General features: G+C 46.2%; 1 protein-coding gene across 1 annotated transcript in view; it reads right to left on the bottom strand.

The window, feature by feature from the left end:
• Positions 1-16571, bottom strand: part of SPRYD7 (SPRY domain containing 7) — a 177676-nt gene extending 161105 nt beyond the window's left edge. The window contains exon 1 of the mRNA XM_086934955.1: positions 16356-16571. Within this exon, the coding sequence (XP_086791081.1) occupies positions 16356-16458 (103 nt within the window). The 5' untranslated portion in view covers positions 16459-16571. The remainder of the gene's footprint in view (positions 1-16355) is intronic.
• Positions 16572-16952: the final 381 nt, after the last annotated feature.

Here is a 16952-nt window from a genome sequence, read left to right as displayed (position 1 = left end):
TGGGCCCCAATTTTTATACCACAAAATCATTTGATCTCTGAAGGCAGAGAGTGTCTGTACTAGGCGAAAACCAGTTCTGCCCTCTCTGGTGTGACTTCCTGGCATGAGGTGGAAGCAGCATTGTCAGATGCAGACTAAGCCCATTTGGGTGCATAGAAATCTCCTCCCCCATTCTAAATGCAGCCTGCGTCTATTTAGTGCTTTCCTGACCCACCTAGACTATCTGGAGCCACTCCTGTTCCCCAGCCCTTGTTGCACAAACCTAGACAGTCAATTCGCAAACCCAGCAGAGGCGCACTGGATGGTTAGGCAAGAACATACCTACTTTCTAAAAGTGGTATTTTCAAACACAATGTAAAAATCACCTTTACTAAAAAATGCATCTTTAGATTCTAAGTCCAGGCGTACTAAACCTGGTTTCCCTACCTAGTTCCCAGGGCCAATTATGTTTATAGGATGTTATAAACCAACTTCCTATTCTGTCCTATGGGAACAGGTAGCCTTGCAATAGTGAAAAACAAAATGGGCTGTAATTCACTATCAGGACATGCCACACACACCAGGGCATGTCCTACCTTTCACATACACTGCACCCTGCCCACAGGGGTACCTTGGGCCTACCTTAGGTGTGACTGATATGCAAGAAAAGGGAAGGTGCACTTGCCAAGTCGGCATGGCAGATCCAGACTGCACACAGGCTCTGCAACGGCAGGCCAGAGTTACATTTTACGAGCTGTTTGTGTGGGTGACAATCAAGTGCTGCAGCCCACCAACAGCATTTGATTAAGAGGCTGTGGCACACGTAGTGCACCTTATTAGCGACGGACACCTAAATCAAACAGGCCAATCATGGAAACACCAATCCGTTAACACATTTTACCACAGGAGCACTTGCACTTTACCACTGATCAGCAGTGAGAAAAGTGAGCAGAAACACTAAGCCAGCAAAAACAGAGTGAAAACCGGGAGGTCAGAAAGCAAATTTACAGGGGAACATGCCAAAAGATGCCAAGTCTAACAGTTTTACTATGCATTCCTCTTTTAACTGGTGTCAAACTAACTTGACTGAAAAGCCAACATGGTGCAGATTTAAGTGACAGTCCATTCATGCTCTACCTTTACAGCCTTCAGACAAACTTAGAAAAATCATGGGTTGCACTTTTAAATACTGGACATAGTAAAGACCTGGTTTGTGACAGAGGAAGCTATATAATTCATGTGAAAACCTTGCAAAGAAAGAAAGATCGCAGTGAAAGTAGAGAGAAGACATTGAGCCCTCCATCACACCAAGACAAATCTAAGAATGGAAATCCTCGAAGAGGATGAACTCTTATGAATAAATAAGCTTTATAAGAGAACATAATACTTCTTTCTTAAATATTAGCTTACCAAAGACCTGTGTTGCCTTCACTCATCTTTTAAATATCTGAACTGCAACCTTTCTCCTGATACAATGAGCATATCATCTGTTTCACACATGTAACAACATTGCATGAACATTTTAGTAAAGAAGATAAAATGCAATGGACATCTTATGGGAGGTAACCTTTTTAAATATCTGATCTCAGAAAAGTGAGTCTCAAAAACATAACGAATCAGACCAGATTTAATCAATATTACCATCATAAGAAGACAATCAGACCAACTTCAGAGCCAACACCTCCAAAAATCTCTTAAGATATCCTTTGCACAAACTATACAGGGGGAGTATCTAGGAGCTTACTCAATAAGAATCCTGTAACTAGGTCCATTCCAAACCGAGCTAAACACCTCCTATATTACACCGCTCTTCAAAAAGAAACACCTTAACCCATTTGACCGAGCAAACTACAAGCCTGTACCAAACGGCCATACACTTAGGAAAATATTTCAAAAGACGAGAGGTTACTCAACTTTCAAAACTTACAGAAGGAAATGACCTGATGTGTGAACAGTCTGGTTTACACCAGGCAGTGGCACAGAATCAGCCACCATATCCATTTGGAATGACCTACAACTCACTGTGGACAAGAACCAAGAAGCCATCCTATTGCTTCTGGATTTATTAGCTGTATTTGACAATGTCCGCCACCACAAAGACTCCATCATCTCGGAATACGTGAAAATGCTCTAAAATGTATTGCTTCTTACATTAGAGACAAAATGGGGTTTACCTAGCAACTTTCACATTAGCCCTTCATAGTCAACACTGTAGCATCCCTCAGGGGTCCATTATATACCCTCTATTATTCAATTGCTAGCTATCCCCCTTACCATAACCAAATTAAAACATTTAAACTTGCCTATTAAAACTATGTCGGTAACAAGCAAATCATTCTAAAAATGGATGGACCAGAAGACCTCCACAACTAAAACCTTGGCGACTGCCTTCGCGTCCAACACATAGATGATGAGTAACCATCTAAATTTCAACACCCTAAAGACAGATCATGACCTGCGGACAATTGCAAACTTAAGGCCCCTCCAACAACATAAAGAGAAGTCAGAAACTTACAGGCACATGCATCAACCTTTTTTGCAAGCGCAAACGGTGCGATTCTCAAAAATCGTCAGTTTGCGCCCGCAAAAAGGGCTCCTGCGATGCATCAAACTGTAAGGCTCTAGCAATTTAAGAAATCGCAATTTGTTGCGATTGCATTTAAGGAATCACAAATTGCAATTCCTTAAATGCAATGCATGATGAAATCGCAAATAGCGATTTCGCTAATAAGGGTCGCAAACTACCATCAGTTTGAACTTGATGGTAATTTGCAAAAACTTTGAAAAATGCACAAAAGTGCATTTTTCACAGTTGTAGGTTTCACACACACACATGCCCTTGGAGCATGTCTGTGTGCAACATGTGTGCACAAATCAATTTCAGGGAATTAACAGGCTGTGCTTTTGACACCCTCGAAATTGCAGCCCTGCACCACAGATGAGTCCACTGCCTGAACCTTACCATAAGAAACCTACAGGTTACAGCACACAGACATGGAACAAACCAGCATTTGCAATGCAATAGGTCTCGCATTAGGAAAGTTTGAGCTATTGGTCTTGTAAATGACATTTTTTATTTATTTGTTGGTTTTGAAAATAGCGAAATTAATAGCTTTGTCATTTACAATGCCAATACTTTTAACTTTTGCAAATGTGACACCTATAGCATTTGTAATGAAACATGTTTTGTATTTACGTGACTTAGATGTATTGATATTACAAATAACAATGGCTTTTAATTTTTTTAAACAATCAATACTTCAATAAAAGTTATTGTAATTTATAATGGCAATAGCTTAAACTTTTGTAAATAACTTTTGTGAAGATTATGTTCAGTGTATTTTATTGTGACGAAAATCCAAGAACAGAAGTGAAATATTAACATCTTTTTGTGACATTTGTAATAAAGCTTGAAACATTGAGAAAACATATTTGAACCAGTCGTTGTTGAATGGTTGCATAGATTGATGCTGTGGTGGCGACGAGATAGATAGAGTGAGGGCGATAGATAGATAGAGTGAGGGCGATAGATAGATAGAGTGAGGGCGATAGATAGAGTGAGGGCGATGGATAGAGTGAGGGCAATAGATAGATGTGTGGTGTGTGTGGTTGTGTGCGCGTGGTTGTGTGCGCGTGGTTGTGTGCGCGTGGTTGTGTGCGCGTGGTTGTGTGTGCGTGGTTGTGTGTGCGTGGTTGTGTGTGCGTGGTTGTGTGTGCGTGGTTGTGTGTGGTTGGTTGTGTGATTGTGTGTGTGTGGTTGAGTGGTTGTGTGTGTGTGGTTGTGTGTGTGTGTGGTTGTGTGTGTGTGTGGTTGTGTGTGTGTGTGGTTGTGTGTGTGTGTGGTTGTGTGTGTGGGTGGTTGTGTGTGTGGGTGGTTGGGTGTGTGGGTGGTTGTGTGTGTGGGTGGTTGTGTGTGTGGGTGGTTGTGTGTGTGTGGTTGGTTGTGTGTGTGGGTGGTTGTGTGTGTGTGGTTGTGTGTGTGTGGTTGTTCCGTTCCACTGTTCTATCACTGCCAAAACAACCATGGCTGAAAATCCAACAATGTAAGTCAATTATGACTGAAACAAATACATTTAACTCGCAGGAGCGCTTGATAATGGGGCAAAAATAGTGTGTGCCAATAGCCCTTCACAGTCTTCACCGGTTGGTTACCAGTAGAGTTGATAATCGGTTTTAAGGCACTCACTATTGCACATGCACAAATATGTGGTTATTAAACCAACTATTTAATGAAAAAGCTTCACATTAATATTTGAGCCCTAAACTTGCACCCGTAGAACAAAACAATGCGGATGCCACCTCAACTAAGAGAACCAGTGCTGCTGAAAGTTAGTTTACTCCTTTCACTTCACTTCTAGACTTGCGATTGTCCACCCCTACTATTCCAGAGAGGAGTAACTTTTCTAGCTTCTCTGGGCTGGTGAAGACTTTATTGGAACTGGCAGCACAAGCTGTTTTTTTAGCGGGTTACAAAAAACTGTTTCGAAGGCCCTAGATATAGCACAGAAGTTAACGGAATAGAAAGAGGCGAGGTCATCCTTTCCCCTTACCAAGACGACTTTGGGCTCACAAAAGCATCTTGGAGCAAGTAACACAATTCAGCACATGCTTATTTTAAAAGGAGGAGCCTTCGGGTAAAACGATATTATTGCAAAGCAACCAGAAAGCGGCCTTCGTCCTCAATTCACCCGTCGGGGTCGAGATAATTGAATCATTTCAAGTCTCAAGCGCGCTTGCAGCTTTCATTAATTATAACAAGGCCTGCGAAGGGGAGGGGCGAGCAATACACCCCTGTGCGGCGTCTGGGTGCAGCCGTCTGCAAGGGGCCTCACCAGAGAGGAGCAGCGGTGCTGGGCGGCTCACAAACACTCAAAGAACACAACTGCAGTAGAGAAAGTCCAGTCAAAAGTACAAGGCACCCTGTGCAAAGCACATTGTAGTAGGCGTTTTTCAGGTTTTGAGAATAATTAGAGGGCTGTCCGTTGTTGCAACCCCACCTCCCCTACTTTGAGAACTGGCACGAGAAAAGAACAGATCCTGGGCCAGGATCTTGTTCAGAGACCACCTCATCGAGAACAGATGGATTGCATTTGCAGAAGTGGTACTTATTTTTATTTTTTTTTAAGGAAGGAGGCGCCATTTATTCAATACCTCGTCTGAGTTATCACTTCAGCTGCTTGAAAAGGCAAAATGCCTCTGCGTTTCCATTTTAAGATATGAGAACTGCACAGTGAAGGTAATGACTGTCTGCTAACTGGCAAGGAAGAGGAAGCCTGCCTTCCACGGATGAGACAGGTCTGCTGGTCAAAGCGCCTGCTGTGGGCAACATTAGCACTTGGGAAGCAGCAAGGTAGCTCATCACGCACAGTGCCCATTTCTGAAATCTGTGTGCAGTCTCAACATCACAGGATCGAATCCTATCCAGAAAGCCTCTTCAACCTATCATCCATCTGAAACTGGTGAAGTCAAAAACTTGTAGCTGGAGTCAACTAACATTCATCACTTTGGAATAGAATGCCCGATACCAAAAAAAAAAAAAAAACAAGGAAGACTGAGTTAGGACAGCGGTAGAGACAAAGAAACATGATGGAGAGAGAAAGTGAGAACGGGAATAAAGGAAAGGGGGATATGGAGGCAGAAATAACGATGATGATGAAAAAAAGAGGAGAAATAGGAGGCAGAGACGAAGAGAGCGAAAGGGAGAAAGAACGCAAGCCAGTAAGACAAATTGGGAGAGTAAACATGCAATGCGTGCTCTGTGCTGGAGGAGGAGGAGGTCCATTAGCCTGTGAAACTACCGCCGGCAGGGAAGAAAAAAAAATAGAGAGAAGGGGGGGTGTGTGATAAGCGTGAGGCGAGAGACGGCCTGGCGGCCGTCAAAGTGAAAGCCGTGGGCAGTGAATAAATTAGGGGAGGAGAAATGCCTGAGGCACAGCGCAAGCTGGGGGATGCCTGTGGGAGGGAGGCTGGTGGCTTTGATGTGCACGTGCTTTTTAGGTCAATGCGCTTGCGCATTGAGCTTTCTTTTCACGGGCACAGCATCAAATCGCCCGATTATTAAGCCCCAATATCTCTCGCAAGCTCAATGCGCAAGCACATTGACCGGCTCGACCTAAAAAATCAACCAGCACATTATTTTCAATAAGCCCAGATCTCTGTACTGGGGTGAACATATGACATTGTTCTGCATTCTGTCCATCAATTGTGCTTTTTGCATTTGTCATCCGAGTGGGAGGGGTATGCCCAGATGTGGATCCTGTGCTCTCCATGTCACTGGAGTCAAGCTATTTTGGCTGAAGCGGGGTAAACCCGGAAACCAGTCCTAGGATGCTTGTTTCCAGTCCAGGGAGGACCTGGCCTGGCAGTTCAGGCTGGACTGTTCCCATCGGGTGCAGGGTCAAGACGGATTTGTATATTTGCTGGGTTCAAACTGGAATAGCATAGGGAGCAAAGAAAAAATGGATTTAGGCCCAGATCTATACACTGGGGTGAATGTAGGATATTGTTCTGCAATCTGTCCATCAATTTTTCTATTTGCATTATTTTCAATAGCCATGTCTTTTAAGAAGAGCTGACCAACGGTTAGCCTGCGTATTATATAGAAATGTCAATTCATATATAACCTTTTCAGGCCCACATTAATACGAATACCATAACACTCAGCGTTCAGCATCTAACTTTAGCTTAATTGTTTAACACTCATATGAAGGCATATCTGCTATAGGCATTGTCCATCACCCAGTACTGTACCAGTCAATAAATCAGTCATCACCAACCAAACAGACATGGAATAACTGAAGAGATCGGTCACATTCTGCTGAGTAATAGAGGATTCTAATTTAGTTCAGCACACAGGTCCCAACTAGCTAATATGAATACTTCTTTATCTCTCACAACATTCAGATATGGGGTGATAGTATCTAAGCCCATCAGAGTAGATCTCCCCACCACTTCTCTCACCAACAATGCCTGCTCAGGACTAAACAAATGTAAACAGAATTTCAGGGAAGACAACCCAGTGCAGTAACAAGCTAAGTAAATTATGTTCATAAGAAATGCCATAGGAGGGACCTACCCAAGGGTGCTAGCTTACTGAGAGCCATAAACATTAAGTTTGTCTCTCACACCTCTTCATCCACCACACTGCTGCATTCCCTAACATGAAAACTGAACCTTAGTGGTCATCACACATGACATGGAAACACTTCCCACAAAGGAAAAAAAAACACAAAGGCAACATTCTTCAAACACATACCAACTTCCTGACTATGTAGCTAAGCACTGCAGGTCCAGATATAGGGGTAGTTAGCACTACATAAATGCTGCGATACAGACATTTACAATATATAGTAGTGTGTAATGCAAAACATGGACTCCAGCTAAGAGAAAATGAAAAATCTGATTTAAAACAGGGAGCTCCATACCTTTAAATACTGGCACCAATAAACAAATGTTTGAACATTATCTGTGAAATACTATCAATTTATCTTCTCTATTTCCTGGGATGCACTTGAGACAATAAACGTGCATGCTTTTTACCTCAAACGCTACTCTCAAGGTTTGCTTTGAATTAGGGTTTGCACACAATACGTTCCAAATGCAGTGAACCCCACTCAATTAAAATATTAAGATGTGCCCAAAAACGCCCTGCCGTAAATTTCCTTCAAAGGGTTTATAATTGATCCAGCTAGAGTATATGGGATTTTTTACCTTCTGCTCTGTGAAGTCAATTGAAAAACTATTCCAAAAACTGGATTAAGATTCTCCAGTATATTTTCAACTGGTGAACGTATGTCAAACATGCAACAGCACGTCATTTTTTTTTCCACTATGAAAATATTTTTAATAGGAGTAGCGATTCCTTCCTCTACATCCCCTTTTACATTGAAGGTGTCACATTCCGTTTCCAAACCTAGAAACGGACTTACTCCAGCCTTCTATATACAGCAGATTCCCATGTGCTTCCAGGGTGGAATTTATTATGCAGTAGGTTTGCGAATACCAAATGAGCTCCTGACAGTTTGAAAGGCCACCTAACAAACACACCCTTCACACGTGCTAAAATTACAACAACAAAAAACATCTGCATGAGGATTTACCCCCTTCGGAAGTACCATCCTTGGGAATTAATGTCTTAAGATATCTGATTCTAAGATTCGGAATGTGATCCACTATGCGACACAATATACAGCAGCTTTAGAGCATAAAACAATCAGGACTAGGACCCCAAGACTCAAGTGAAACGAAATACAAACTAATCACTTAAACAGTTGAAAGATGGCATTGGAATAGTCTTCACAGTAGTTCAATATATTTCTAAATACCCGCATGCTACCTATTGGAACAAGAAAAACAACATAACTGTTCCACTGTAATTTCAAGAGTGAGAATTTTTTTTTTTAAAGATGGCAATATTAGAACAGAAGCAATCACATACCAGGAAAAGCAATCATCATCATCATTGCCTTCGTAAAATAAAACAGATCACACAGGAGAAGAGAAAACGCTTGCTTTACCACGCCCCTTGTTTTTAATCCTAACAGTATATACACATGCGCACCCAGAACACAACACGGTTTATGTCTTGAAGCTCTTGGTCACATTTCTAACAAAATCCAACAGATAAATCTGAAACTTGAGTTTAAACCAAGTGTGCCTCCGGTATACTGCACTTCAACATATGATTTCACCTCTCAAACTGTTAGTTGTGCGCCCCCTTAGTTAGTTATACCTAACTAAGTTTGTGCTCTATAAAACCACATCGCCCCCATTGAAGCACAAACAAGGAGTCTGATGTGCACTAGAGAATGGAAGGCCTTACTCACAACCTAAGTGCCTCTGAACTCTGAGGAGTCTCTCTGGTTGGTTTAGTGCAGTGAATCTATATTTACTGCTAGATATAATTTAAATTGGCATAGCAAACACATGGGGGCATATTCTCTAGGAACTAATCGCCAAGTTAACTGCACTTTATCGCAGCCAAAGTGGCGATAATTTTACCGCCCCATTAACAAGCTGGTGATAACAGCCGATATCACCAGTTTATCTGTGAGCAGCCGCAAAAAAAAAAAAAAAAAAACATATCGCCACAGATGACCCCAGCAACTATCGCTAATGAGATGCAGAGTAGGCGTTCCCGTGCAAAAAGTTGCAAAAACACCACTCCTCAACATTCTCAATGACCAGCCAGATCGGCGATATAATAAAAAAAAAAAAACGATAAGGCGCGTTAGCAGCAGGAAATTAACACCGGCTCTGACCTGGTGCAAAGTCGGACGGCAGCCTACACCACAAAAGGGAGCCCAGCCCAGAGCCACAACTGAAGTACAACAGATGCCATGGAGCCAACCCTACAAAACGTCATTGCCCACTACAGGCTCAAAGGGACAACCCATCCTCCGCATCCTGACCACCATTGTCCACTGGCTGATGGTACCAACACAGCGGACAATCAACATCCCCTCTCAGACAAAGCTACAGGCTGTGCTGCACATGTTGGCCTCTGGTACCCTCCAACCAACAACCGCCTGAATCGGAGGAGTCACACAGCCAGCCCAATCCAAGTCCCTCACAACGGTCATGGATGACACCATCAGCTTGGTACCCCAGTATCTATACCTGTCCCTCATTGCGTGGGAACAGCTGGAGACCAAGCAAGGCATCTATGCCACAGCTGACTTCCTGTACATGTTAGGGGGCAATTGACAGCACATATGTCCTACTTGTAACGCCACTGCAAACGATAACCGCACAGAAAGCGCACGTATTCAATCAATGTCTAGGCAATAGTGTGCCACCGCGGATTCTCCACCAACGTCAACCACAAAGCAGTGTGCATGATCCCTACATCTTCCGACAGTCCATCATCAACCAGCGTAACCAGGATGGCACCCACGGAAATGAACTGCTCGTTGGCAAATACCAAATGAACTCAACACACACCTCAACCCCACAATCATGCAACTCGCAACACTGGGAATGCACATGTCACAAGCTCACATACAACATGCCAAACAACATGCACACCCACCAGACACGACAGCACAACTTACTGTGGGAACTTGGGCCTGCCATGTACATGAGCCATCAACGGCATGGCACCTCAGCCACACAATAGCAGAATGTGGGAAGAGGAGGGGGACCAGGCATGTGCGAAGGAGGCAAGTGACAGATGAATAAGAATGTACACAATGCCAAGTTTGGCATGGATGTGATGGCCAGACTGCAGTATGCAGACCACACACATATCCATGTCGCCACACACCGCTGTGTTTGGAGTGTAGTGGACAGTGGACACAACCATGTCACCCCAGCCAGTGGGAAAGATCGCGGAAGTGTAGCTTGTTACGTTCACCCCCCCCCCTCCCGTAAGCAGAGTGGCCCGGCGTACGCCAGGCAAGCGTAGGGGTGCAAATAAAAGGCACGTAACTCTGGGCATGGTCCTCTTCCGGAATGCTCAACATGTCTGCCGGGTGGCGCCTCTCACCCCACCACGAAGCAGACGCCAAGAGCGGTGTTGCCTGCGATCCTGTGCGCCTGCTGCACCCTGGGAACCAGTCTTGCCCGCTCCTGCCCAGCTGCCACCAGCGTGTGTCGAAGAGGGCTCACCATATGCAAGCTCCAAACCTGAGGCCCGCGACCCTGGCAGCTTCCCTAGACCATCACGGCCTCCGCAACACAGGCCCGCAGTACTCCTTACTCATTGACAAACTCAACCGGCATACACAGTGGACTAGTAGGTCACACATTTGGAACAGAGTCTTGATATCCTGATGGACGAGTTCATATGTTCATGGGACGTTTGATTCCATCATACTCCCTTCGATGTGGTGCCACCAAGTCTGTGCATAGCATTACAACCACACGTGTCTGTGGGCCCACGTGGACTACTGCCCTCGGCCTATGCAGCGCTCGAGTAGGTCACACAAGTGGAACGGAGTATCGATTTTTCAATGGCAGAGTACATATCATTGCACGCAAGGAGAAGTGTAAGAGGATGCCGCGTTTCAGTCAGGAGGAAAAAAGGATCATTGTTACAGAGGTGATCGAACACTACCGACAACTGCCCTGGTATCACTAACTCTGTGCATCGCGAACCAACGACACGTGGCTGTCGGCCACTGCTGAACGCAGCCACTGGCCTACACTGTTGTCGAGTAGGTCACACATTTGGGACGGAGTCTTAATTTACCAATGGCCGAGTTCATATCATTGTACCTGCATCATCGCAGACCTCAGCCCTGGTGCCACTGAGTCTGTTCCCTGACATTCATGGACACTCTCTGGTTGACCTTTGGTTGTGTCGGAGTCTACGGACTAGGGGGTAATCTTCATCCTCATGTAGCGGATACCGAATTGGTGGTGGAAACGAGGCTGTAGCATTCCACTCCTCCATTTGCTGCTTTCGGATGGCTACTGCCCTCTGCATCATGCCCTGGAGGACACCTTCCACTGTCCACTGCAACCCTCCGTCACATTCCTCTGTGACATCGTCGAGGATCCACTCAGTCCGCGTGGCCCTACCTCAGTGGACCGCAAGCCACCGCCCTGTGGCGGTGTGCCTGTGCCGGCCGCTGTGCATCCGGGGCCACTAACTTTGATTAGCTCAAGTCAGGGACCCTGTCTGATTGAATATTGGATGGCCTCTGAGGCGATGGTCTTGGGGTCGTCAACGCCATGTGTCTGTGGCCCTCCAGCCTCAACTGCGGTCCAACAGGGCTCAGACATCAAATTGAGTCCTGACCGGCTCGAACGCCACATCAACCCAGGAGGCACATGCCACCATCACCAGGACCACCTCCAATCGCCATCTGCCAGAGTCAAAACAGTCGTACTGACAGACTAACGGAGTTGCTCACACCCGTCATGAATGCCATCATCTGTCTGATTCCCTGCTCAGCACTCCAGGTGCCACTGACTCAGTGCACCGCAACCCAAGGACTGTTACTGATTGAGTTTTGTGCTGTGGAGAGGTTACGCAGCAATGTCACCTCAGACAGTGTGGGAGACCTGGGACGATGTTGAGTAAGAGGATGCAAGTGAAACACACCCCACTGAAGCTGCATCAGGTATATCCCGAAGGGATACAATCCTAGACAATTTGTACACATGAGAGCGCTCAGCTCTAGTGCCACAACCTAAGTGCACTGCAACTCACGGACACTTCTGTTTGCTTATTTGATGACCTCTGTACTTACTCCGGCTACCTCCATGTTGCTCAGTAGTTGTCTCTGTTAAGCTGGGGTTTTCAATTTCCATTTAATGTTGTTCACTGTTCAAGTTGTTGCGAGCACCAACCACTCCATGCAGGCTGGCTTACAATCACCCCACACACATCCATCACAGGTGTCACTGTACATGTGGCCCTGCCAATATAAGGGCCGGGCGCATGTACCAGTAGCCAGTTCCACATACTATCTGCGTGTGTCCCTGTGGTCATGTTGTATGCATGGGGGCGCTTGGCTCTATGACATTACATTGTGCTGTGTACAGCAGACGCAGACATGTCACCGCAGGCAGCAGGTTAGAGCTTGGACATGTAGCTTTGTCGTCACCCACCCAATACATAAGAGGCGTGGACTGGGCCATCGTACGCAGGTCTAGCATGGGTGTATGAGCGGTAATTGCGGGGCTCTGGGCGTGGTTCTGTACTGGAGATGTGCAAATGCATGAGTCTCTGTAGCAGTCTGGGTCTCCTTTGTGGGGCGTAGGTGGTCCCTGAAGGGTATTAAACACCCACCTACGTGATCTAGTTCGTCTTCCATTGGTTCGGACCCCACCCGCACCTGTTCGACCGCCTCCTTTTGGCATTCTGACAACTGGCATTGGAATGGCATGTGTGGCTCGGTGAAGTGTTGTGAGACAGTCGTGCTTGCAAGTGCTTCCTGCTGTGTGATCTGTGCAGGGGATGGCTTCTCCTCTATGTAGCTTGGCTGCCCTGGTGGTGGGTTGCCTGGGATGTCCATGAGCTGTTGTAGGGTGTCAGTGTCAAAGGTGTGGTGGTCTGCTCCTGTATCACTGATGAGTTGTCTGGTCTGCTCTGCTGGAGGTGTTTGCCCCTCTGCAGTGTGAAGGGGAGATGCATGTTGATGTTGTGTTGACATATATATTGGTGCATTGTTCTTGTTTACATGCAGACTGTATGGCAATGTACATTGTGACTGTTTGGGAGGTGCTGGATTTTGATGGTGGACAGTGGACATTTAGACTACATGACGGATGTGAGGTTGTACACTACAGTCCCATCTCACAGTTTCCTGCTCTGTTAGATGTAGTTGGCCTGTTTCTGCGCATGTACGAAGCCAGTTGTGTTCTCTGTTCTGCAGTGTCAGGGTTGCACATTGTCGTCAACGTAGATGTGCTGTTATTGCTATGTGTGTGTGCTGAAGTGTGCCACTGGGATCAGGGACAGGGGCGGCTGGTGACATTTGAAAGTGGTGGGCGTAAACTAATTTGCATATTGCACCGCAGCGAGCGAGCCCGAACCACCTTGCATCCATCCATACATCATTCATGCATCCACCCATCCATCCTGCATCCATCATTCATTCATGCACCCATCCATGCACCCATCCATCCATCCTGCACCAATCATTCATTCATGCATCCATCCATCCATCCATCCTGCATCCATTCATCCTGCATCCATCATTCATTCATGAATCCACCCATGCATCCACCCACCCATCCATCCTGCATCCATCATTCATTCATGCATCCACCCATCCATCCTGCATCCATCATTCATTCATGCATCCACCCATCATTCAGCCTGCATCCATTCATGCATCCACCCATCCACCCACCCATCCATCATCCATCCTGCATCCATTCATCCATCCATCCTGCATCCATCATTCATTCATGCATCCACCCATCCATCCATCTATCCTGCATCCATCATTCATCCATGCACCCACCCATCCATCCATCCAGCCATCCATCCTGCATCCATCATTCATTCATGCATCCTCCCATCATTCAGCCTGCATCCATTCATGCATCCACCCATCCATCCATCATGCATCCATCCATCATTCATGTATTTTTATGACCATATAACTTGCACACAGCTTGTCAGTGTTCAATACCAGTCTCGAACCTTGTACTCCAGCACCAATGATACATGATTAATATTAATTGTTTTTAAAACATGTATTTATTCGACACAAATTTCACACCTTAGTCGGAACACACGAAGCACATAGGCCACTCACAGCAAGCAGCATTATTTAACATTACTCCTCGACTCACAGACACCCAAAAATAATCAAACCCTGGTCCGCCACCTCGCCCTTACCTCGGCCGCACAGAACACACCACAGCAGGGCTGTCACAGCGAGCTATCCAGGGCTGCTCTGCTGCAAGACGCCGCTGGCAGGCACCTGCCACGTGCTGTGTGTGAACTTCTGCTAGAGGGCCCTGGCAGGCAGGTGATCATGATCGCGCGGCAACTGCTAATTTAAAACCAATACTATTGCAAAACAAATAGCAGAGAGAATATACAGTCTTCAGGGGGCACTGGGACACATACTTACTTTGCGAGGCTCACTGCAGCAATTTGGTAAAGGGCCGCCTCGTAGCGCCAGGATTGGCTGGGGGGGGGGGTACCATGACTCCTCGCCCAGTCGCCCTGTGTAACCCCGGGGGCTGCGGCCCGCCCCCTGGTCCTCTCTCTAAGGGGGAATTCACAGGAAAACGATCTGCGCATGCGCGGGCATGCTTGTGCCCAAAAATACACTTGCGCAGCAGGCCCATCCTACCCCCCCCCCCTGCGCACTCCGGGAAAGTCGGGTGTCTCCCAGGTTTCCAGGCCGGCAGATAGCGCGATTTTTTAAAATATTTGTATTGGGCTTTCAGTGACGACGCGGTATGTCCATGGGGCTTAGTGGGGCTACGCCCCAATAGACGCACTGCGCCTGATCAGGGACATGATCCAGGGTCATTGTGGGTGTGCAGTGTGCTACACATCGATGTGCTTGTGTGCCATTGTGCCCATCTCCCCGGTCCTCCCAGTCCCTGGTCGTTACTCGCCCTGTTGATGTTGTGTCAGGTCCTCTCGAGCTGCGTCCGGACTCCCAGCTCCTTGCACCGTCTCCACATTGATGAATGTGGCCTCAGTTTCCTCCAGTTCCTCCTATGGCGCAGGACTCCCACCTCCTGTCGCCGTTGCTGCCTCCCTGTTGGAAGCGGGTTTGTCCTTGGCTTGGTTTTCACATCATGCCAGCGCCTTTCGGCCTCTTCCATTGCCCTCCTCGACACTCTGACTGCATTCACAGTAGTCCAATTGTGGGTCAGTTGATGGTAGTGTTCTATCACCTCCGTAAAGCTGATCTGGATTGCCTGCGGACTGCACCCAGTCTTTCTCTCCCTCTTCTCCTTGGCCTTCCCCGACCCAGTTGCTCCTTGCTGGTGGTCTGTGGGGTTTGTGTTGGCCTCTGCACGCGGTCCGGGTGCATCCATGTTGCTACGCACTTTGGACTGTTTTTGGTGTGTTCTTTTTTGTTCTTTTAATTGTGCATTTTCCTGCCAGACGCGTGGGATTTGCAGGCGTGTCGCTGGTTTTTGCTGCTTTTTGTATCACAACTGGCCTCATTGCAAGTTTTTCTGCGTTTGTGTTTCGCATTTTTGCGGCATCCCGTTGACTTTATGGAGGACATTTGACGCTTTGTCGGGGGTCTATCGCATGGTGCCTCCGTGTTGTGAATACTTAGTTAAAACTGCATTCTTTTCCCGCGATAGACTGCGATGTTGAAAGTTGCGTTAATTTTGCGATGGTCATCCCACGTTCTTGAGAATATCCCCCTCAGTCTCCCTAATATTAACCATCTCTCAGCAAATAAGTCTGAGAATGCAGAAATAGCACTGAAAAATGAGCGCATGGAGTGGATAAGAAAATAAGTAAATTAATTGAATATGTATAAACCCTTTTCAAGGCATCCCTGAGATATATATGTTTTCCTAACTTGTGTTGTTCTTTTGGACTTTAGGGGGAGGGTTATGGAAGAATAGAAGAAAGTCGACACAAACGGGAAACACAAACATCGCGTAATATGTGCGATAAAAAAAATACAGTACACACATAGATTACCTTTTACGCAAGGGCGTTAGAGTATTCTGGCGTGGGGGTAGTGATAGTAACCTAAAGGGCACAGTGTCGCTCTAAACTGCGTGGGAAGGACACAGAATAAAACAGAAAGCTGGTTGTTACAAACGCATGTGTCCAGATGAATAAGGAGAGAAAATCCTAGGATGCTCTCGCGTTTATTTAATATGTAAATATTGAAAACACATAGGACTTGAGTTGTCAACGATGGGATATGAAGGGGTAAGGAGAAAACTGCACCTATCTAGAAGCCAATGTCAGCTTTCCTCACCCATGTGCTGCGTGTCCAACTGCACCGCTGGCATCTCTTTCAAGGGGATGTGCCCGGGGCCCCCATCCCCGCAGCACCTCAAGCAGCACAAAACTGACGCCATCTCGTGCAGGAAGCGCCCGGTCCAGGCAAAAACTGCTGTTAGGACTGAGGCACACCCCCGCAGCCACTCCTGACAGCAGGCGCGCGCCCTCGCAAGAGCTGCGCGAGAAGGTAGCGGCCATGTCTTAGCGTCTAGGGCCGTCTTACGAATGCAGATAAAGCTAGCGTGAGGCAATCACTACTTATATTGTACAATTGTATTAAGAGTTGTCCAAACGTTTTATGGCGCAGGTTTATTTACGTTGGTACAATAATAAATCTCTTTTGTTGTTCACAGTAACAGGATAGACGACCGAGAAATGTAATATAATGAGTATTCGAATGAGTACATCCTATTATTATTTTAATACAGATATACATATTTAGGAATTTAAGTAGAACAATTGTAGAAACCGTAAGTGTTCAAGTTACAAGATGGCCGTTTCACATCACCTCGATTTCAGAGTAAGGGGCGGAGTCTCATAATTTCTCACGATCCCACGTATCACTACGCAG

The sequence above is a fragment of the Lissotriton vulgaris genome, chromosome 8 (assembly GCF_964263255.1).
Source record: "Lissotriton vulgaris chromosome 8, aLisVul1.2, whole genome shotgun sequence".
Lineage (NCBI taxonomy): Eukaryota > Metazoa > Chordata > Amphibia > Caudata > Salamandridae > Lissotriton > Lissotriton vulgaris.
The sequence above is the reverse complement of the archived record's forward strand: the minus strand, read 5'-3'. Positions and strand labels throughout refer to the sequence as shown.